The 22,218-nt window shown below is 55.4% G+C and overlaps 1 protein-coding gene across 1 annotated transcript in view; it reads left to right on the top strand.

Annotated features, from left to right (window-relative positions):
• LOC140407634 (FACT complex subunit SPT16-like) overlaps window positions 1–22,218 on the top strand; it is a gene marked incomplete at both ends in the record, with an annotated part of 31,759 nt that overhangs the window by 1,185 nt on the left and 8,356 nt on the right. The window contains 6 exon segments of the mRNA XM_072494974.1: window positions 5,407–5,553; window positions 7,377–7,528; window positions 8,003–8,175; window positions 15,434–15,524; window positions 17,561–17,634; window positions 21,820–21,932. Coding sequence (XP_072351075.1) covers window positions 5,407–5,553; window positions 7,377–7,528; window positions 8,003–8,175; window positions 15,434–15,524; window positions 17,561–17,634; window positions 21,820–21,932 — 750 coding nt within the window.

Genomic DNA, 22,218 nt, shown 5'->3' on the forward strand with positions numbered 1-22,218 from the left:
CCCCGTGCTGTACCTGTCCTGGGAGTGTTTGATGGGGACAGTGTAGAGGGAGCTTTTCTCTGTCTCTAACCCCCGTGCTGTACCTGTCCTGGGAGTGTTTGATGGGGACAGTGTGGAGGGAGCTTTACTCTGTATCTAACCCCGTGCTGTACCTGTCCTGGGAGTGTTTGATGTGGACAGTGTAGGGGGAGCTTTACGCTGTATCTAACCCCGTGCTGTCCCTGTCCTGGGAGTGTTTGATGGGGACAGTGTAGAGGGAGCTATACTCTGTATCTAACCCGGTGCTGTACCTGTCCTGGGAGTGTTTGATGGGGACAGTGTAGAGGGAGCTTTACTCTGTATCTAACCCGTGCTGTCCCTGTCCTGGGAGTGTTTGCTGGGGACAGTGTAGAGGGAGCTTTACTCTGTATCTAACCCCGTGCTGTACCTGTCCTGGGAGTGTTTGATGGACAGTGTGGAGGGAGCTTTACTCTGTATCTAACCCCGTGCTGTACCTGTCCTGGGAGTATTTGATGTGGACAGTGTCGGGGGAGCTTTACGCTGTATCTAACCCTGTGCTGTACCTGTCCTGGGAGTGTTTGATGTGGACAGTGTAGAGGGAGCTTTACGCTGTATCTAACCCCGTGCTGTACCTGTCCTGGGAGTGTTTGATGGGGACAGTGTGGAGGGAGCTTTACTCTGTATCTAACCCCGTGCTGTACCTGTCCTGGGAGTGTTTGATGTGGACAGTGTCGGGGGAGCTTTACGCTGTATCTAACCCTGTGCTGTACCTGTCCTGCAGTGTTTGATGGGGACAGTGTAGAGGGAGCTTTACTCTGTATCTAACCCGGTGCTGTATCTGTCCTGCGAGTATTTGATGGGGACAGTGTAGAGGGAGCTTTACTCTGTATCTAACCCTGTGCTGTACCTGATCTGGAGTGTTTGATGGGGACAGTGTAGAGAGAGCTTTACTCTGTATCTAACCCCGTGCTGTACCTGTCCTGGGAGTATTTGATGGGGACAGTGTCGAGGCAGCTTTACTCTGTATCTAACCCCGTGCTGTGATTGTCCTGGGAGTGTTTGATGTGGACAGTGTAGCGGGCTTTAGATAGGGTGCAAAAGAGATTACCAGAATGTTGCCTGGTATGGAGGGCATTAGCTATGAGGAGCGGTAGAATAAACTCGGTTTGTTCTCACTGGAACGAAGGAGGTTGAGGGGAGACCTGATAGAGGTCTACAAAATTATGAGGGGCATAGACAGAGTGGATAGTCAGAGGCTTTTCCCCAGGGTAGAGGGGTCAATTACTAGGGGGCATAGGTTTAAGGTGAGAGGGGCGAGGTTTAGAGTAGATGTACGAGGCAAGTTTTTCACACAGAGGGTAGTGGGTGCCTGGAACCCGCTACCGGAGGAGGTGGTGGAAGCAGGGACGATAGGGACATTTAAGGGGCATCTTGACAAATATATGAATAGGATGGGAATAGAGGGATACAGACCCAGGAAGTGTAGAAGATTGTAGTTTAGTCGGGCAGTATGGTCGGCACGGGCTTGGAGGGACGAAGGGCATGTTCCTGTGCTGTACATTTCTTTGTTCTTTGTTTGATGGGGACAGTGTAGCGGGAGCTTTACTAATATCTTACCCCGTGCGATACCAGTCCTGGCAGTGTTTGATGGGGACAGTGTAGAGGGAGCTTTACTCTCTGTCTGACTGTGGTGTACCTGTCCTGGAGTGTTTGATGGGGACAGTGTAGATGGAGCTTTCCTAATTTCTAACCCCGTGCGGTACCTGTCCTGGGAGTGTTTGATGGGGACAGTGTAGAGGGAGCTTTACTCTGTATCTAACCCCGTGCTGTACCTGTCCTGGGAGTGTTTGATGGGGATAGTGTCGAGGGAGCTTTACTCTGTATCTAACCCCATGCTGTGCCTGTCCTGGGTGTGTTTGATGGGGACAGTGTAGAGGGTGCTTTACTAATATCTAACCCCGTGCTGTACCTGTCCTGGGAGTGTTTGATGGGACAGTGTAGAGGGAGCTTTACTCTCTGTCTGACTGTGGTGTACCTGTCCTGGGAGTGTTTGATGGGGACAGTGTAGATGGAGCTTTCCTAATTTCTAACCCCGTGCGGTACCTGTCCTGGGAGTGTTTGATGGGGACAGTGTAGAGGGAGCTTTACTCTGTATCTAACCCCGTGCTGTACCTGTCCTGGGAGTGTTTGATGGGGACAGTGTCGAGGGAGCTTTACTCTGTATCTAACCCCATGCTGTGCCTGTCCTGGGTGTGTTGATGGGGACAGTGTAGAGGTTGCTTTACTAATATCTAACCCCGTGCTGTACCTGTCCTGGGAGTGTTTGATGGGGACAGTGTAGAGGGAGCTTTACTCTGTATCTAACCCCGTGCTGTACCTGTCCTGGGAGTGTTTGATGGGGACAGTGTCGAGGGAGCTTTACTCTGTATTTAACCCTGTGCTGTACCTGTCCTAGGAGTGTTTGATGGGGACAGTGTAGAGGGAGCTTTACTCTGTATCTAACCCCGTGCTGTACCTGTCCTGGGAGTGTTTGATGGGGACAGTGTCGAGGGAGCTTTACTCTGTATCTAACCCCGTGCTGTACCTGTCCTGGGAGTGTTTGATGGGGGCAGTGTAGAGGGAGCTTTACTCTGTATCTAACCCCGTGCTGTGCCTGTCCTGGGTGTGTTTGATGGGGACAGTGTAGAGGGAGCTTTACTCTGTATCTAAGCCCGTGCTGTGCCTGCCCTGGGAGTGTTTGATGGGGACAGTGTAGAGGCAGCTTTACTCTGTATCTAACCCCGTGCTGTGCCTGTCCTGGGTGTGTTTGATGGGGACAGTGTAGAGGGAGCTTTACTCTGTATCTAAGCCCGTGCTGTGTCTGCCCTGGGAGTGTTTGATGGGGACAGTGTAGAGGGAGCTTTACTCTGTATCTAACCCCGTGCTGTCCCTGTCCTGGGAGTGTTTGATGGGGACTTTGTAGAGAGAGCTTTACTCTGTATCTAACCCGGTGATGTACCTTCCTGGGAGTGTTTGAATAGGACAGTGTTGAGGGAGCTTTACTCTGTATCTAACCCCGTGCTGTACCTGCCCTGGGAGTGTTTGATGGGGACAGTGTGGAGGGAGCTTTACTCTGTATCTAACCCTGTGCTGTACCTGTCCTGGGAGTGTTTGATGGGGACAGTGTAGAGGGAGCTTTACTCTGTATCTAACCCCGTGCTGTACCTGTCCTGGGAGTGTTTGATGGGGACAGTGTAGAAGGAGCTTTACTCTGTATCTAACCCCGTGCTGCATCTGTTCTGGGAGTGTTTGATGGGGACAGTGTAGAAGGAGCTTTACTCTGTATCTAACCCCGTGCTGTCCGTGTCCTGGGAGTGTTTGATGGGGACAGTGTAGAGGGAGCTTTACTCTGTATCTAACCCGGTGATGTACCTGTCCGGGGAGTGTTTGATGGGGACAGTGTAGCGGGAGCTTTACTCTGTATCTAACCCCGTGCTGTACCTGTCCTGGGAGAGTTTGATGGGGACAGTGTAGAGGGAGCTTTACTCTGTATCTAACCCCGTGCTGTACCTGTCCTGGGAGTGTTTGATGGGGACAGTGTAGAGGGAGCTTTACTCTGTATCTAGCCCCGTGCTGTACCTGTCCTGGGAGTGTTTGATGTGGACAGTGTAGAGGGAGCTTTACTCTGTATCTAACCCCGTGCTGTACCTGTCCTGGGAGTGTTTGATGTGGACAGTGTAGAGGGAGCTTTACTCTGTATCTAACCCCGTGCTGTACCTGTCCTGGGAGTGTTTGATGGGGACAGTGTAGAAGGAGCTTTACTCTGTATCTAACCCCGTGCTGCATCTGTTCTGGGAGTGTTTGAAGGGGACAGTGTAGAAGGAGCTTTACTCTGTATCTAACCCCGTGCTGTACGTGTCCTGGGAGTGTTGATGGGGACAGTGTAGAGGGAGCTTTACTCTGTATCTAACCCGGTGATGTACCTGTCCGGGGAGTGTTTGATGGGGACAGTGTAGCGGGAGATTTACTCTGTATCTAACCCCGTGCTGTGCCTGTCCTGGGAGTATTTGATGGGGACAGTGTCAAGGGAGCTTTACTCTGTATTTAACCCTGTGCTGCACCTGTCCTGGGAGTGTTTGATGGGGACAGTGTGGAGGGAGCTTTACTCTGTATCTAACCCTGTGCTGTACCTGTCCTGGGAGTGTTTGATGGGGACAGTGTCAAGGGAGCTTTACTCTGTATCTAACCCCGTGCTGTGCCTGTCCTGGGAGTATTTGATGGGGACAGTGTCAAGGGAGCTTTACTCTGTATTTAACCCTGTGCTGCACCTGTCCTGGGAGTGTTTGATGGGGACAGTGTGGAGGGAGCTTTACTCTGTATCTAACCCCGTGCTGTACCTGTCCTGGGAGTGTTTGATGGGGACAGTGTGGACGGAGCTTTACTCTGTATCAAACCCCGTGCTGTACCTGTCCTGGGAGTGTTTGATGGGGACCGTGTAGAGGGAGCTTTACTCTGTATCTAACCCCGTGCTGTACCTGTCCTGGGAGTGTTTGATGGGGACAGTGTAGCGGGAGCTTTACTCTGTATCTAACCCCGTGCTGTACCTGTCCTGGGAGTGTTTGATGGGGACAGTGTAGAGGGAGCTTTACTCTGTATCTAACCACGTGCTGTACCTGTCCTGGGAGTGTTTGATGGGGACAGTGCAGAGGGAGCTTTACTCTGTATCTAACCCCGTGCTGTACCTGTCCTGGGAGTGTTTGATGGGGACAGTGTAGAGGGAGCTTTACTCTGTATCTAACCCCGTGCTGTACCTGTCCTGGGAGTGTTTGATGGGGACAGTGTAGAGGGAGCTTTACTCTGTATCTAACCCCGTGCTGTACCTGTCCTGGGAGTGTTTGATGGGGACAGTGTAGAGGGAGCTTTACTCTGTATCTAACCCCGTGCTGTACCTGTCCTGGGAGTGTTTGATGGGGACAGTGTAGAGGGAGCTACACTCTGTATCTAACCCCGTGCTGTATCTGTCCTGGGAGTGTTTGATGGGGACAGTGTAGAGTGAGCTTTACTCTGTATCTAACCCCGTGCTGTACCTGTCCTGGGAGTGTTTGATGGGGACAGTGTAGAGGGAGCTTTACTCTGTATCTAACCCCGTGCTGTACCTGTCCTGGGAGTGTTTGATGGGGACAGTGTAGATGGAGCTTTACTCTGTATCTAACCCCGTGCTGTACCTGTCCCGGGAGTGTTTGATGGGGACAGTGTAGAGGGAGCTTTACTCTGTATCTAACCCCGTGCTGTATCTGTCCTGGGAGTGTTTGATGGGGACAGTGTAGAGGGAGCATTACTCTGTATCTAACCCCGTGCTGTACCTGTCCTGGGAGTGTTTATGGGGACAGTGCAGAGGGAGCTTCACTCTGTCAATGTTGTTCCCAGGTGGATCTAAGTGCCACTGTCGCCTACACCCTGGCGGTGAAGGAAGACGGGGAGCTGAATGCGATGAAGAAAGCTGCCACCATCACTTCTGAGGTCTTCAACAAGTTCTTCAAGGAGCGGGTGATGGAGATCGTGGATGCCGACGAGGTAATGAAATGGGGGCCTTTCCATCGAGGCGTTCAAAGTCCATGCACGCGGGAATCATTCTTTATTTGTACGCCACACGTGGAGCAATTGAGGGGTGTTCAGGGCATTGATTGCTGGCTCGTTCAATCCAACTATTGATGATATTAAGGGGAGTAGATGGGGGTGATGGGGAGAAACTGTTCCCGCTCGTTGCGGGGGGGGGGGGGGGCGTTGTGGGATATCGGGCCATAAAGTTGTGACCATAGAGCTAGGTCACGGATCAACCGCAGCCTCGTTGAATGGTGTCCGTGTATTTTTAACCAGACTCTGTGGACTGTTTGCTGCTGTCGTTGTAACTAGACTCTGTGGACTGTTTGCTGCTGTCTTTGTAACCAGACTCTCTGGACTGTTCGCTGCTGTCTTTGCAGCCAGTCTCTGTGGACTGTTCGCTGGTGTCTTTGTAACTAGACTCTGTGGACTGGTTTCTCCTGTCTTTGTAACTAGACTCTGTGGACTGTTTGCTGCTGTCTTTGTAACTAGACTCTGTTTACTGCTGTCTTTGCAGCTAGACTGTGGACTGTTTGCTGCTGTCATTGTAACTAGACTCTGTGGACTGTTTGCTGCTGTCTTTGTAATTAGGCTCTGAACTGTTTGCTGTTTTTGTAACTAGACTCTGTAGACTGGTTACTCCTGTCTTTGTAACTAGACTCTGTAGACTGGTTGCTGCTGTCTTTGTAACTAGCCTCTGTAGACTGGTTGCTGCTGTCTTTGTAGCTAGACTCTGTGGACTGTGCTGCTGTCTTTGTAACTAGACTCTGTTTACTGCTGTCTTTGCAGCTAGACTGGACTGTTTGCTGCTGTCGTTGTAACTAGACTCTGTAGACTGGTTGCTGCTGTCTTTGTAACTAGCCTCTGTAGACTGGTTGCTGCTGTCTTTGTAGCTAGACTCTGTGGACTGTGCTGCTGTCTTTGTAACTAGACTCTGTGGACTGTTTGCTGCTGTCTTTGTAACTAGACTCTGTTTACTGCTGTCTTTGCAGCTAGACTGTGGACTGTTTGCTGCTGTCATTGTAACTAGACTCTGTGGACTGTTTGCTGCTGTCTTTGTAATTAGGCTCTGAACTGTTTGCTGTTTTTGTAACTAGACTCTGTAGACTGGTTACTCCTGTCTTTGTAACTAGACTCTGTAGACTGGTTGCTGCTGTCTTTGTAACTAGCCTCTGTAGACTGGTTGCTGCTGTCTTTGTAGCTAGACTCTGTGGACTGTGCTGCTGTCTTTGTAACTAGACTCTGTTTACTGCTGTCTTTGCAGCTAGACTGTGGACTGTTTGCTGCTGTCGTTGTAACTAGACTCTGTAGACTGGTTGCTGCTGTCTTTGTAACTAGCCTCTGTAGACTGGTTGCTGCTGTCTTTGTAGCTAGACTCTGTGGACTGTGCTGCTGTCTTTGTAACTAGACTCTGTTTACTGCTGTCTTTGCAGCTAGACTGTGGACTGTTTGCTGCTGTCGTTGTAACTAGACTCTGTGGACTGTGCTGCTGTCTTTGTAACTAGACTGTAGACTGGTTGCTGCTGTCTTTGTAACTAGACTCTGTGGACTGGTTGCTGCTGCCTTTAATTAGACTCTGTGGACTGGTTGCTGCTGCCGTTTTAATGTGACTCTGTGGACTGCTGCTGCATTTGTAACTAAACTCTGTGGACTGTTTGGCACTGTCTTTGTAACTAGACTCTGTGGACTGGTTGCTGCTGCCTTTGTAACTGACAGCAGTAGCTACTTGGCTGCTACCTGTTTTGAAATGGCCGCTGTTAGTTAGATTTAACCGCTCTTTCTCCTCGTGACGACAGAAAGTACGGCACAGTAAGCTGGCGGAGTCGGTGGAGAAGGCGATTGAGGAGAAAAAGTATCTGGCAGGAGCAGACCCATCCACGGTGGAGATGTGTTATCCACCCATCATTCAGAGTGGAGGCAACTACAACCTCAAATTCAGCGTCGTCAGGTACCGCTCTGTGGAGTGGCTATCCACAGCTTTACTCTGTATCTAACCCCGTGCTGTACCTGTCCTGGGAGTGTTTGATGGGGACAGTGTAGAGGGAGCTTTACTCTGTATCTAACCCCGTGCTGTACCTGTCCTGGGAGTGTTTGATGGGGACAGTGTAGAGGGAGCTTCACTCTGTATCTAACTCCGTGCTGTACCTGTCCTGGGAGTGTTTGATGGGGACAGTGTAGAGGGAGCTTTACTCTATATCTAACCCCGTGCTGTACCTGTCCTGGGAGTGTTTGATGGGGACAGTGTAGAGGGGGCTTTACTCTGTATCTAACCCCGTGCTGTACCTGTCCTGGGAGTGTTTGATGGGGACAGTGCAGAGGGAGCTTTACTCTGTATCTAACCCCGTGCTGTACCTGTCCTGGGAGAGTTTGACGGGGGCAGTGCAGAGGGGGTGTTTAACTCTGCCTGTTTGCCTCCATGCAGTGACAAGAACCACATGCACTTTGGGGCGATCACGTGCGCGATGGGAATCCGTTACAAATCGTACTGCTCCAATATCGTGCGGACCCTAATGGTCGATCCACCTCAGGAGATGCAGGAAAAGTATAACTTCCTGCTGCAGATCGAGGAGGAGCTGCTGAAGGAGATGAAGAACGGTGCGTGTTGTGGGAGTCGGGCTGGGGGGAGGGGGGCGGTAGCTGAGTGTTAGTCCCCAATTCTCCATCAATCCGAAATCCTCTATTAAATCTCCCCCCTCTTATTCGTCGCTGGACAATTTAGCACGACCAATCCACCTAACTTGCACGTCTTTGGACTGTGGGAGGAAACCCACGCAGACACGGGGAGACCGAGCAGACTCCGCACAGACAGTGACCCAAGCCGGAATCGAACCTGGGACCCCGGAGCCGTGAGGCAGCCCTGAGATTGGCGGCGACGGAACGAACGTCACGCCACGGGAGTGTGGGGGGCTCGACCATTTGCAGTCTGGCTGAATTCTCACTGAGGACATTTGTAGCCAGATCTGAAATGAAAATCGCTTATTGTCACAAGTCGGCTTCAAATGAAGTTACTGTGAAAAGCCCCCCTAGTCGCCACATTCCGGCGCCTGTTCGGGGAGGCTGGTACGGGATTTGCAGGCGATTATGGAGATAGGCAGGATGTAGAGTTGCGAGGGGGATACAAAGCCGATATAATTTAACGGGCGGCAGTATGGCGGGGGCGGGAGGAGCGAGAAAGTGCCCTATCATTTGGGCAAGAGAGGAATATTCTCTGCAGAATTCCCACCACAACGGGCTGAATGGGCCCCTCCTGTTCCTGTGTAACAGACTCGAGGAGAGGGGCTGAATGGGCCTCCTCCTGTTCCTGTGTAACAGACTCGAGGAGGGGGGGCTGAATGGGCCTCCTCCTGTTCCTGTGTAACAGACACGAGGAGGGGGCTGAATGGGCCACCTCCTGTTCCTGTGTAACAGACTCGAGGAGGGGGGGCTGAATGGGCCTCCTCCTGTTCCTGTGTAATAGACTCGAGGAGGGGGGGATGAATGGGCCTCCTCCTGTTCCTGTGTAACAGACTCGAGGAGGGGGGGCTGAATGGGCCTCCTCCTGTTCCTGTGTAACAGGCTCGAGGAGGGGGGCTGAATGGGCCTCCTCCTGTTCCTGTGTAACAGACTCGAGGGGCTGAATGGGCCTCCTCCTGTTCCTGTGTAACAGACTCGAGGAGGGGGTGCTGAATGGGCCTCCTCCTGTTCCTGTGTAACAGGCTCGAGGAGGAGGCGCTGAATGGGCCTCCTCCTGTTCCTGTGTAACAGACTCAAGGAGGGGGCTGAATGGGCCTCCTCCTGTTCCCGTGTAACAGGCTCGAGGTGGATGGGGCTGAATGGGTCTCCTCCTGTTCCTATGTAACAGACTCGAGGGGCTGAATGGGCCTCCTCCTGTTCCTGTGTAACAGACTCGAGGAGGGAGCTGAATGGGCCTCATCCTGTTCCTGTGTAACAGACACGAGGAGGGGCTGAATGGGCCTCCTCCTCTTCCTGTGTAACAGACTCGAGGAGGGGGGGCTGAATGGGCTCCCTCCTGTTGCTGTGTAACAGACTCGATGGGCTGAATGGGCCTCCCCCTGTTCCTGTGTAACAGACTCGAGGAGGGGGGGCTGAATGGGCCTCCTCCTGTTCCTGTGTAACAGACTCGAGGAGGGGGCTGAATGGGCCTCCTCCTGTTCCTGTGTAACAGACTCGAGGAGAGGGGGCTGAATGGGCCTCCTGTTCCTGTGTAACAGACTTGAGGAGGGGGCTGAATGGGCCTCCTCCTGTTCCTGTGTAACAGACTCGAGGAGGGGCTGAATGGGCCTCCTCCTGTTCCTGTGTAACAGACTCGAGGGGCTGACTGGGCCTCCTCCTGTTCCTGTGTAACAGGCTCGAGGAGGGGGAGCTGAATGGGCCTCCTGCTGTTCCTGTGTAACAGACTCGAGGAGGGGGCTGAATGGGCCTCCTCCTGTTCCTGTCTAACAGACTCGAGGAGGGGGCTGAATGGCCCTCCTCCTGTTCCTGTGTAACAGGCTCGAGGGGCTGAATGGGCCTCCTCCTGTTCCTGTGTAACAGACTCGAGGAGGGGGAATGGGCCTCCTCCTGTTCCTGTGTAACAGACTCGAGGAGGGGGGGCTGAATGGGCCTCCTTCTGTTCCTGTGCAACAGACTCGAGGAGGGGGGGCTGAATGGGCCTCCTCCTGTTCCTGTGTAACAGACTCGAGGAGGAGGGGGCTGAATGGGCCTGTTCCTGTGTAACAGACTCGAGGAGGGGGCTGAATGGGCCTCCTCCTGTTCCTGTGTAACAGACTCGAGGAGGGGCTGAATGGGCCTCCTCCTGTTCCTGTGTAACAGACTCGAGGGGCTGACTGGGCCTCCTCCTGTTCCTGTGTAACAGACTCGAGGGGCTGACTGGGCCTCCTCCTGTTCCTGTGTAACAGGCTCGAGGAGGGGGAGCTGAATGGGCCTCCTGCTGTTCCTGTGTAACAGACTCGAGGAGAGGGCTGAATGGGCCTCCTCCTGTTCCTGTGTAACAGGCTCGAGGGGCTGAATGGGCCTCCTCCTGTTCCTGTGTAACAGACTCGAGGAGGGGGAATGGGCCTCCTCCTGTTCCTGTGTAACAGACTCGAGGAGGGGGGGCTGAATGGGCCTCCTCCTGTTCCTGTGCAACAGACTCGAGGAGGGGGGGCTGAATGGGCCTCCTCCTGTTCCTGTGTAACAGACTCGAGGAGGAGGGGGCTGAATGGGCCTCCTCCTGTTCCTGTGTGACAGACTCGAGGAGGGGGGGCTGAATGGGCCTCGTCCTGTTCCTGTGCAACAGACTCGAGGAGAGGGGGCTGAATGGGCCTCCTCCTGTTCCTGTGTAACAGACTCGAGGAGGGGGCTGAATGGGCCTTCTCCTGTTCCTGTGTAACAGACTCGAGGGGTTCAATGGGCCCCCTCCTGTTCCTGTGTAACAGACGCGAGGGGCTGAATGGGCCTCCTCCTGTTCCTGTGTAACAGACTCGAGGAGGGGAGGCTGAATGGGCCTCCTCCTGTTCCTGTGCAACAGACTCGACGGGCTGAATGGGCCTCCTCCTGTTCCTGTGTAACAGTCTCGAGGAGGGGAGGCTGAATGGGCCTCCTCCTGTTCCTGTGTAACAGGTTTGAGGAGGGACGGCTGAATGGGCCTCCTCCTGTTCCTGTGTAACAGTCTCGAGGAGGGGGCTGAATGGGCCTCCTCCTGTTCCTGTGTAACAGACTCAAGGGGCTGAATGGGCCTCCTCCTGTTCCTGTGTAACAGACTCGAGGAGGGAGCTGAATGGGCCTCCTCCTGTTCCTGTGTAACAGGCTCGAGGGGCTGAATGGGCCTCCTCCTGTTCCTGTGTAACAGACTCGAGGAGGGGGCTGAATGGGCCTCCTCCTGTTCCTGTGTAACAGACTCGAGGAGGGGGCGGCTGAGTGGGCCTCCTCCTGTTCCTGTGGAACAGACTCGAGGAGGGGGGGGCTGAATGGGCCTCCTCCTGTTCCTGTGTAACAGACTCGAGGAGGGGGCTGAATGGCCCTCCTCCTGTTCCTGTGTAACAGACTCGCGAGGAGGGGGGGGCTGAATGGGCCTCCTCCTGTTTCTGTGTAACAGACTCGAGGAGGGGGCTGAATGGCCCTCCTCCTGTTCCTGTGTAACAGACTCGAGGAGGGGGCTGAATGGGCCTCCTCCTGTTCCTGTGTAACAGACTCGAGGAGGGGGCTGAATGGGCCTCCTCCTGTTCCTGTGTAACAGACTCGAGGAGGGGTCTGAATGGGCCTCCTCCTGTTCCTGTGTAACAGACTCGAGGAGGGGGAGCTGAATGGGTCTCCCCCTGTTCCTGTGTAACAGACTCGAGGAGGGGGAGCTGAATGGGCCTCCTCCTGTTCCTGTGTAACAAGACTCGAGGAGGGGGCTGAATGGGCCTCCTCCTGTTCCTGTGTAACAGTCTCGAGGAGGGGGCTGAATGGGCCTCTTCCTGTTCCTGTGTAACAGACCCGAGGGGCTGAATGGGCCTCCTCCTGTTCCTGTGTAACAGACTCGAGGAGGGAGCTGAATGGGCCTCCTCCTGTTCCCGTGTAACAGGCTCAAGGGGCTGAATGGGCCTCCTCCTGTTCCTGTGTAACAGACTCGAGGAGGGGGGGGCTGAATGGGCCTCCTCCTGTTCCTGTGTAACAGACTCGCGAGGAGGGGGGGGGGCTGAATGGGCCTCCTCCTGTTTCTGTGTAACAGACTCGCGAGGAGGGGGGGGGGCTGAATGGGCCTCCTCCTGTTCCTGTGTGACAGACTCGAGGAGGGGGCTGAATGGCCCTCCTCCTGTTCCTGTGTAACAGACTCGAGGAGGGGGAGCTGAATGGGCCTCCTCCTGTTCCCGTGTAACAGACTCGAGGAGGGGGAGCTGAATGGGCCTCCTCCTGTTCCAGTGTAACTGACTCGAGGGGGGGGGCTGAATGGGCCTCCTCCTGTTCCTGTGTAACAGGCTCGAGGAGCTGAATGGGCCTCCTCCTGTTCCTGTGTAACAGACTCGAGGAGGGGCTGATATGGCCTGTTCCTGTGTAACAAGACTCGAGGAGGGGGGGCTGAATGGGCCTCCTCCTGTTCCAGTGTAACTGACTCGAGGAGGAGGGGCTGAATGGGCCTCCTCCTGTTCCTCTGTAACAGACTCGAGGAGGGGCTGATGTGGCCTGTTCTTGTGTAACAAGACTCGAGGAGGGGGGGCTGAATGGGCCTCCTCCTGTTCCTGTGCAACAGGCTCGAGGAGGGGGCTGAATGGGCCTCCTCCTGTTCCAGTGTAACAGGCTCGAGGAGCGGGGGCTGAATGGGCCTCCCCCTGTTCCTGTGTAACAGACTCGAGGGGGGGGGAGCTGAATGGGCCTCCTCCTGTTCCTGTGTAACAGACTCGAGGGGCTGAATGGGCCTCCTCCTGTTCCTGTGTAACAGACTTGAGGGGCTGAATGGGCAACCTCCTGTTCCTGTGTAACAGGCTCGAGGAGGGGGACTGAATGGGCCTCCTCCTGTTCCTGTGCAACAGGCTTGAGGGGCTGAATGGGCCTCCTCCTGTTCCTGTGCAACAGGCTTGAGGGGCTGAATGGGCCTCCTTCTGTTCCTGTGTAACAGACTCGAGGAGAGGGGGCTGAATGGGCCTCCTCCTGTTCCTGTGTAACAGACTCGAGGAGGGGGCTGAATGGGCCTCCTCCTGTTCCTGTGTAACAGACTCGAGGAGGGGGCTGAATGGGCCTCCTCCTGTTCCTGTGTAACAGGCTCGAGGAGGGGGGGCTGAATGGGCCTCCTCCTGTTCCTGTGTAACAGACTCGAGGAGGGGGCTGAATGGCCCTCCTCCTGTTCCTGTGTAACAGACTCGAGGAGGGGGCTGAATGGGCCTCCTCCTGTTCCTGTGTAACAGACTCGAGGAGGGGGCTGAATGGGCCTCCTCCTGTTCCTGTGTAACAGACTCGAGGAGGGGTCTGAATGGGCCTCCTCCTGTTCCTGTGTAACAGACTCGAGGAGGGGGAGCTGAATGGGTCTCCCCCTGTTCCTGTGTAACAGACTCGAGGAGGGGGAGCTGAATGGGCCTCCTCCTGTTCCTGTGTAACAAGACTCGAGGAGGGGGCTGAATGGGCCTCCTCCTGTTCCTGTGTAACAGTCTCGAGGAGGGGGCTGAATGGGCCTCTTCCTGTTCCTGTGTAACAGACCCGAGGGGCTGAATGGGCCTCCTCCTGTTCCTGTGTAACAGACTCGAGGAGGGAGCTGAATGGGCCTCCTCCTGTTCCCGTGTAACAGGCTCGAGGGGCTGAATGGGCCTCCTCCTGTTCCTGTGTAACAGACTCGAGGAGGGGGGGGCTGAATGGGCCTCCTCCTGTTCCTGTGTAACAGACTCGCGAGGAGGGGGGGGGGCTGAATGGGCCTCCTCCTGTTTCTGTGTAACAGACTCGCGAGGAGGGGGGGGGCTGAATGGGCCTCCTCCTGTTCCTGTGTGACAGACTCGAGGAGGGGGCTGAATGGCCCTCCTCCTGTTCCTGTGTAACAGACTCGAGGAGGGGGAGCTGAATGGGCCTCCTCCTGTTCCCGTGCAACAGACTCGAGGAGGGGGAGCTGAATGGGCCTCCTCCTGTTCCAGTGTAACTGACTCGAGGGGGGGGGCTGAATGGGCCTCCTCCTGTTCCTGTGTAACAGGCTCGAGGAGCTGAATGGGCCTCCTCCTGTTCCTGTGTAACAGACTCGAGGAGGGGCTGATATGGCCTGTTCCTGTGTAACAAGACTCGAGGAGGGGGGGCTGAATGGGCCTCCTCCTGTTCCAGTGTAACTGACTCGAGGAGGAGGGGCTGAATGGGCCTCCTCCTGTTCCTCTGTAACAGACTCGAGGAGGGGCTGATGTGGCCTGTTCTTGTGTAACAAGACTCGAGGAGGGGGGGCTGAATGGGCCTCCTCCTGTTCCTGTGCAACAGGCTCGAGGAGGGGGCTGAATGGGCCTCCTCCTGTTCCAGTGTAACAGGCTCGAGGAGCGGGGGCTGAATGGGCCTCCCCCTGTTCCTGTGTAACAGACTCGAGGGGGGGGGAGCTGAATGGGCCTCCTCCTGTTCCTGTGTAACAGACTCGAGGGGCTGAATGGGCCTCCTCCTGTTCCTGTGTAACAGACTTGAGGGGCTGAATGGGCAACCTCCTGTTCCTGTGTAACAGGCTCGAGGAGGGGGACTGAATGGGCCTCCTCCTGTTCCTGTGCAACAGGCTTGAGGGGCTGAATGGGCCTCCTCCTGTTCCTGTGCAACAGGCTTGAGGGGCTGAATGGGCCTCCTTCTGTTCCTGTGTAACAGACTCGAGGAGAGGGGGCTGAATGGGCCTCCTCCTGTTCCTGTGTAACAGACTCGAGGAGGGGGCTGAATGGGCCTCCTCCTGTTCCTGTTTAACAGACTCGAGGAGGGGGCTGAATGGGCCTCCTCCTGTTCCTGTGTAACAGGCTCGAGGAGGGGGGGCTGAATGGGCCTCCTCCTGTTCCTGTGTAACAGACTCGAGGAGGGGGCTGAATGGGGCCTCCTCCTGTTCCTGTGTAACAGGCTCGAGGGGCTGAATGGGCCTCCTCCTGTTCCTGTGTAACAGACTCGAGGAGGGGGGCTGAATGGGCCTCCTCCTGTTTCTGTGTAACAGACTCGAGGAGGGGGCTGAATGGGCCTCCTCCTGTTCCTGTGTAACAGGCTCGAGGGGCTGAATGGGCCTCCTCCTGTTCCTGTGTAACAGACTCGAGGAGGGGGGGCTGAATGGGCCTCCTCCTGTTCCTGTGTAACAGACTCGAGGAGGGGGCTGAATGGGCCCCTCCTGTTCCTGTGTAACACGCTCGAGGGGCTGAATGGGCCTCCTCCTGTTTGATTTGTAATCTCTTTCTCTTCGCCAATGCAGGTGCCAAGATTTCGGACATTTACCAGAATGTGATGGCTTTCGTGAAGCAAGCGAAACCCGAGCTGGTGACTAAAATCACCAAGAATTTGGGGTGAGAAATCTGACGCGCGTGTGCCCCCCCCCCCCCCCCCCCCTCCCACCACCCCCAGCCCTGAAGCACTGAAGCGGCTCCTCTTTGTCCCTGGTTATAGGGAGACGGGGGCCAGCGGTTCACTTTCCCCCTCACTGGTGAGCAAGGCGGACAAACCTTCCCCTGCTCGGGAGCGTCGAGCATTCGGAAACTTCGAATCAAGAGATTGACTGAGGAGCAGTGGTTGGCTGACAGAGAACTCTGCTGCCATACTTCGACATGGCCCTGTGGGAGCTTGGCACTCCCTCAGTACTGACCCTCTGACAGTGCGGCACTCCCTCAGTACTGCCCCTCTGACAGTGCGGCACTCCCTCAGTACTGACCCTCTGACAGTGCGGCACTCCCTCAGTACTGACCCGCTGACAGTGCGACACTCCCTCAGTACTGACCCTCTGACAGTGCGGCTCTCCCTCAGTACTGACCGTCTGACAGTGCGGCACTCCCTCAGTACTGACCCTCTGACAGTGCAGCACTCCCTCAGTACTGACCCTCTGACAGTGCAGCACTCCCTCAGTACTGACCCTCTGACAGTGCGGCACTCCCTCAGTACTGACCCTCTGACAGTGCGGCACTCACTCAGTACTGACCCTCTGACAGTGCAGCGCTCCCTCAGTACTGGCCCTCTGACAGTGTAGCGCTCCCTCAGTACTGACCCTCTGACAGTGCGGCACTCCCTCAGTACTGACCCTCTGACAGTGCAGCGCTCCCTCAGTACTGGCCCTCTGACAGTGTAGCGCTCCCTCAGTACTGACCCTCTGACAGTGCGGCACTCCCTCAGTACTGACCCTCTGACAGTGCAGCGCTCCCTCAGTACTGACCCTCTGACAGTGCGGCTCTCCCTCAGTACTGACCCTCTGACAGTGCAGCACTCCCTCAGTACTGACCCTCTGACAGTGCGGCACTCCCTCAGTACTGACCCTCTGACAGTGCGGCGCTCCCTCAGTACTGACCCTCTGACAGTGCAGCACTCCCTCAGTACTGACCCTCTGACAGTGCGGCACTCCCTCAGTACTGACCCTCCGACAGTGCGGCACTCCCTCAGTACTGACCCTCTGACAGTGCGGCACTCCCCCAGTACTGACCCTCCGACAGTGCGGCACTCCCTCAGTACTGACCCTCTGACAGTGCGGCACTCCCTCAGTACTGACCCTCTGACAGTGCGGCGCTCCCTCAGTACTGACCCTCTGACAGTGCGGCGCTCCCTCAGTACTGACGCTCTGACAGTGCGGCGCTCCCTCAGTACTAACCCTCTGACAGTGCGGCACTCCCTCAGTACTGACCCTCTGACAGTGCGGCACTCCCTCAGTACTGACCCTCTGACAGTGCGGCACTCCCTCAGTACTAACCCTCTGACAGTGCGGCACTCCCTCAGTACTGACCCTCTGACAGTGCGGCACTCCCTCAGTACTGACCCTCTGACAGTGCGGCACACCCTCAGTACTGACCCTCTGACAGTGCAGCACTCCCTCAGTACTGACCCTCTGACAGTGCGGCACTCCCTCAGTACTGACCCTCTGACAGTGCGGAGATCCCTCCGTACTGACCCTCTGACAGTGCGGCGCTCCCTCAGTACTGACCCTCTGACAGTGCGGCACTCCCTCAGTACTGACCCTCTGACAGTGCGGCACTCCCTCAGTACTGACCCTCTGACTGGGCGGGCACTCCCTCAGTACTGACCCTCTGACAGTGCGGTACTCCCTCAGTACTGACCCTCTGACAGTGCGGCACTCCCTCAGTACTGACCCTCGGACAGTGCGGCACTCCCTCAGTACTGACCCTCTGACAGTGCAGCACTCCCTCAGTACTGACCCTCTGACAGTGCGGCACTACATCAGTTTCCTGGATGTGTATAGTACAATGATGCTAGTGATTCTCGCAATGTGGAGGGCGCAGCCCATTGGACTCCCCCTTCGCCATCCCCTCCCTTCACCCAGGAGCGTGTCCCGTGTACCAGGAGCAGAGCGAACTGAGGTGAATAACGAGGGCTTTGTTTGCAGGTTCGCCATGGGGATTGAGTTCCGGGAAGGGTCGCTCGTAATCAATGCCAAGAACCAATATCGACTCAAAAAAGGTGCGTGCCGTTCTCCGGTTCACCAGAGGGTGGGGTAGCATTGCAACAAGGCACGTGCACACGTACAACACAAAGCAAATGGCAACTGGTGTAAAGGAGGAGTGATGGGGAGTCTTGTAGGGGGCTGGAGGAGGTGGCAGGGATAGTGAGGCTTGTAGGGAATGGAGAAGGGTACAGAGATAGTGAGGCTTGTAGGGGCTGGAGGAGGTTACAGAGATAGGGAGGGGTGTAGGGACTGGAGGAGGTTACAGAGATAGCGAGGGTTGTAGGGCCTGGAGGAGGTTACAGAGATCGGGTGGGTTGTAGGGGACTGGAGGAGGTTACAGAGATAGGGAGAGTTGTAGGGGGCTGGAGGAGGTTACAGAGATAGGGAGGGTTGTAGGGGACTGGAGGAGGTTACAGAGATAGTGATGTAGGTGGCTGGAGGAGTTTACAGAGATAGGGAGGGTTGTCGGGGCTGGAGGAGGTTACAGAGATAGGGAGGGTTGTAGGGGGCTGGAGGAGGTTACAGAGATAGCGAGGGTTGTAGGGGGCTGGAGGAGGTTACAGAGATAGGGAGGGTTGTAGGGGACTGGAGGAGGTTACAGAGATAGTGATGTAGGTGGCTGGAGGAGGTTACAGAGATAGGGAGAGTTGTAGGGGCTGGAGGAGGTTACAGAGATAGGGAGGCGTGTAGGTGGCTGGATGAGGTTACAGAGATAGGGAGGGTTGTAGGGGGCTGGAGGAGGTTACAGAGATAGGGAGGGTTGTAGGGAGGTGGTTACAGAGATAGGGAGGGTTGTAGGGGGCTGGAGGAGGTTACAGAGATAGGGAGGGTTGTAGGGGACTGGAGGAGGTTACAGAGATAGTGATGTAGGTGGCTGGAGGAGGTTACAGATATAGGGAGGGTTGTAGGGGCTGGAGGAGGTTAGAGATAGGGAGGGTTGTTGGGGCTGGATGAGGTTACAGAGATAAGGAGGGGTGTAGGGGGCTGGAGGAGGTTACAGAGATAGGGAGGGTTGTAGGGGCTGGAGGAGGTTACAGAGATAGGGAGGGTTGTCGGGGCTGGAGGAGGTTACAGAGATAGGGAGGGTTGTAGGGGGCTGGAGGAGGTTACAGAGATAGCGAGGGTTGTAGGGGGCTGGAGGAGGTTACAGAGATAGGGAGGGTTGTAGGGGACTGGAGGAGGTTACAGAGATAGTGATGTAGGTGGCTGGAGGAGGTTACAGAGATAGGGAGGGTTGTAGGGGCTGGAGGAGGTTACAGAGATAGGGAGGGTTGTAGGGGGCTGGAGGAGGTTACAGAGATAGGGAGGGTTGTAGGTGGCTGGAGGAGGTTACAGAGATAGTGAGGCTTGTAGGGGCTGGAGGAGGTTACAGAGATAGGGAGGGGTGTAGGGACTGGAGGAGGTTACAGAGATAGCGAGGGTTGTAGGGCCTGGAGGAGGTTACAGAGATCGGGTGGGTTGTAGGGGACTGGAGGAGGTTACAGAGATAGGGAGGGTTGTCGGGGATGGAGGAGGTTACAGAGATAGGGAGGGTTGTAGGGGGCTGGAGGAGGTTACAGAGATAGCGAGGGTTGTAGGGGGCTGGAGGAGGTTACAGAGATAGGGAGGGTTGTAGGGGACTGGAGGAGGTTACAGAGATAGTGATGTAGGTGGCTGGAGGAGGTTACAGAGATAGGGAGGGTTGTCGGGGCTGGAGGAGGTTACAGAGATAGGGAGGGTTGTAGGGGGCTGGAGGAGGTTACAGAGATAGCGAGGGTTGTAGGGGGCTGGAGGAGGTTACAGAGATAGGGAGGGTTGTAGGGGACTGGAGGAGGTTACAGAGATAGTGATGTAGGTGGCTGGAGGAGGTTACAGAGATAGGGAGAGTTGTAGGGGCTGGAGGAGGTTACAGAGATAGGGAGGCGTGTAGGTGGCTGGATGAGGTTACAGAGATAGGGAGGGTTGTAGGGGGCTGGAGGAGGTTACAGAGATAGGGAGGGTTGTAGGGAGGTGGTTACAGAGATAGGGAGGGTTGTAGGGGGCTGGAGGAGGTTACAGAGATAGGGAGGGTTGTAGGGGACTGGAGGAGGTTACAGAGATAGTGATGTAGGTGGCTGGAGGAGGTTACAGATATAGGGAGGGTTGTAGGGGCTGGAGGAGGTTAGAGATAGGGAGGGTTGTTGGGGCTGGATGAGGTTACAGAGATAAGGAGGGGTGTAGGGGGCTGGAGGAGGTTACAGAGATAGGGAGGGTTGTAGGGGCTGGAGGAGGTTACAGAGATAGGGAGGGTTGTCGGGGCTGGAGGAGGTTACAGAGATAGGGAGGGTTGTAGGGGGCTGGAGGAGGTTACAGAGATAGCGAGGGTTGTAGGGGGCTGGAGGAGGTTACAGAGATAGGGAGGGTTGTAGGGGACTGGAGGAGGTTACAGAGATAGTGATGTAGGTGGCTGGAGGAGGTTACAGAGATCGGGAGGGTTGTAGGGGCTGGAGGAGGTTACAGAGATAGGGAGGGTTGTAGGGGGCTGGAGGAGGTTACAGAGATAGGGAGGGTTGTAGGTGGCTGGAGGAGGTTACAGAGATAGGGAGGGTTGTAGGGGCTGGAGGAGGTTACAGAGATAGGGAGGGTTGTCGGGGCTGGAGGAGGTTACAGAGATAGGGAGGGTTGTAGGGGGCTGGAGGAGGTTACAGAGATAGCAAGGGTTGTAGGGGGCTGGATGAGGTTACAGAGATAGGGAGGGTTGTAGGGGACTGGAGGAGGTTACAGAGATAGTGATGTAGGTGGCTGGAGGAGGTTACAGAGATAGGGAGGGTTGTAGGGGCTGGAGGAGGTTACAGAGATAGGGAGGGGTGTAGGTGGCTAGATGAGGTTACAGAGATAGGGAGGGTTGTAGGGGCTGGAGGAGGTTACAGAGATAGGGAGGGCTGTCGGGACTGGAGGAGGTCACAGAGATAGGGAGGGTTGTAGGGGGCTGGAGGAGGTTACAGAGATAGGGAGGGTTGTAGGTGACTGGAGGAGGTTACAGAAATAGGGAGGGATGTAGGGCCTGGAGGAGGTTACAGAGATAGGGAGGGTTGTAGAGACTGGAGAAGGTTACAGAGATAGGGAGGGTTGTAGGGAGGTGGTTACAGAGATAGGGAGTGGTGTAGGGGCTGGAGACGGTTACAGAGCTAGAGAGGGTTGTAGGGGCTAGAGGAGGTTACAGAGATAGGGATGGGTGTAGGGGCTGGAGACGGTTACAGAGATAGAGAGGGTTGTAGGGGCTGGATGAGGTTACAGAGATAGGGGGTGTAGTGACTGGAGGAGGTTACAGAGATAGGGAGGGGTGTAGGGGCTGGAGGAGGTTACAGAGATAGGGAGGGTTGTAGGGGCTGGAGGAGGTTGCAGAGATAGGGAGGGTTGTAGTGACTGGAGGAGGTTACAGAGATAGGGAGGGGTGTCGGGGCTGGAGGAGGTTACAGAGATAGGGAGGGTTGTAGGGGCTGGAGGAGGTTGCAGAGATAGGGAGGGTTGTAGTGACTGGAGGAGGTTACAGAGATAGGGAGGGGTGTCGGGGCTGGAGGAGGTTACAGAGATAGGGAGGGTTGTAGGGGCTGGAGGAGGTTACAGAGATATAGAGGGCTGTAGGGGCCATGAGACATAGGAGCGGAAGTAAGGCCATTCGGCCCATCGAGTCCACTCCACCATTCAATCATGGCTGATTTCAACTCCATTTACCCGCTCTCTCTCCATAGCCCTTAATTCCTCGAGAAATCAAGAATTTATCAACTTCTGTCTCAAAGACACTCAACGTCCCGGCCTCCACCGCCCTCTGTGGCAATGAATTCCACAGAACCACCACTCTCTGGCTGAAGAAATTTCTCCTCATCTCTGTTCTAAAGTGACTCCCTTTTATTCTAAGGCTGTGCCCCCGGGTCCTAGTCTCCCCTGCTAATGGAAACAACTTCCCTACGTCCACCCTATCTAAGCCATTCATTATCTTGTAAGTTTCTATTTGATCTCCTCTCAAATTGCAGAGATAAGGGAGGGCAATGATTCAGGAGGGAGTCTGAGTGAGAGGAGGGTTTGTTCAGTCATATTGGAGGAAGGGGGTTACCGTGTGTGCACCGTGTGTTGTGGCTGATATCGGGGGTGGGGGGGGGGGATACCGTGTGTGGTGTGGGTGATTCGGCTCCGGTGCGTTGCGTGCTCGAACTCCGTCACCCAGTCCCGTCTCTCCCCAGGGATGATGTTCAGCATTAACCTGGGATTCTCTGCCATGGACAACAAGGAGGGCAAGACTCCCGAAGAAAAGACCTACGCCCTTTTCATCGGAGACACCGTGCAAATCAACGAGGTAACCGGCGCGGGCCCCAGACCCCGTGGAACAGCCCCCCCCCCCCCACACACACACATGCTCATGTAGACGCACGCACAGACTCAGACAGACGCACGCACGCACACACTCACATAGACGCACGCACTCTCGTAGACGCACACACTCTCGTAGAAGCAGGCACGCACTCTCGTAGAAGCAGGCACGCACTCTCGTAAACGCAGGCACGCACTCTCGTAGACGCACGCACTCGTAGACGCAGGCACGCACTCTCGTAGAAGCAGGCACGCACTCTCGTAGAAGCAGG

The sequence above is a fragment of the Scyliorhinus torazame genome, unplaced genomic scaffold, assembly GCF_047496885.1.
Source record: "Scyliorhinus torazame isolate Kashiwa2021f unplaced genomic scaffold, sScyTor2.1 scaffold_1688, whole genome shotgun sequence".
NCBI lineage: Eukaryota > Metazoa > Chordata > Chondrichthyes > Carcharhiniformes > Scyliorhinidae > Scyliorhinus > Scyliorhinus torazame.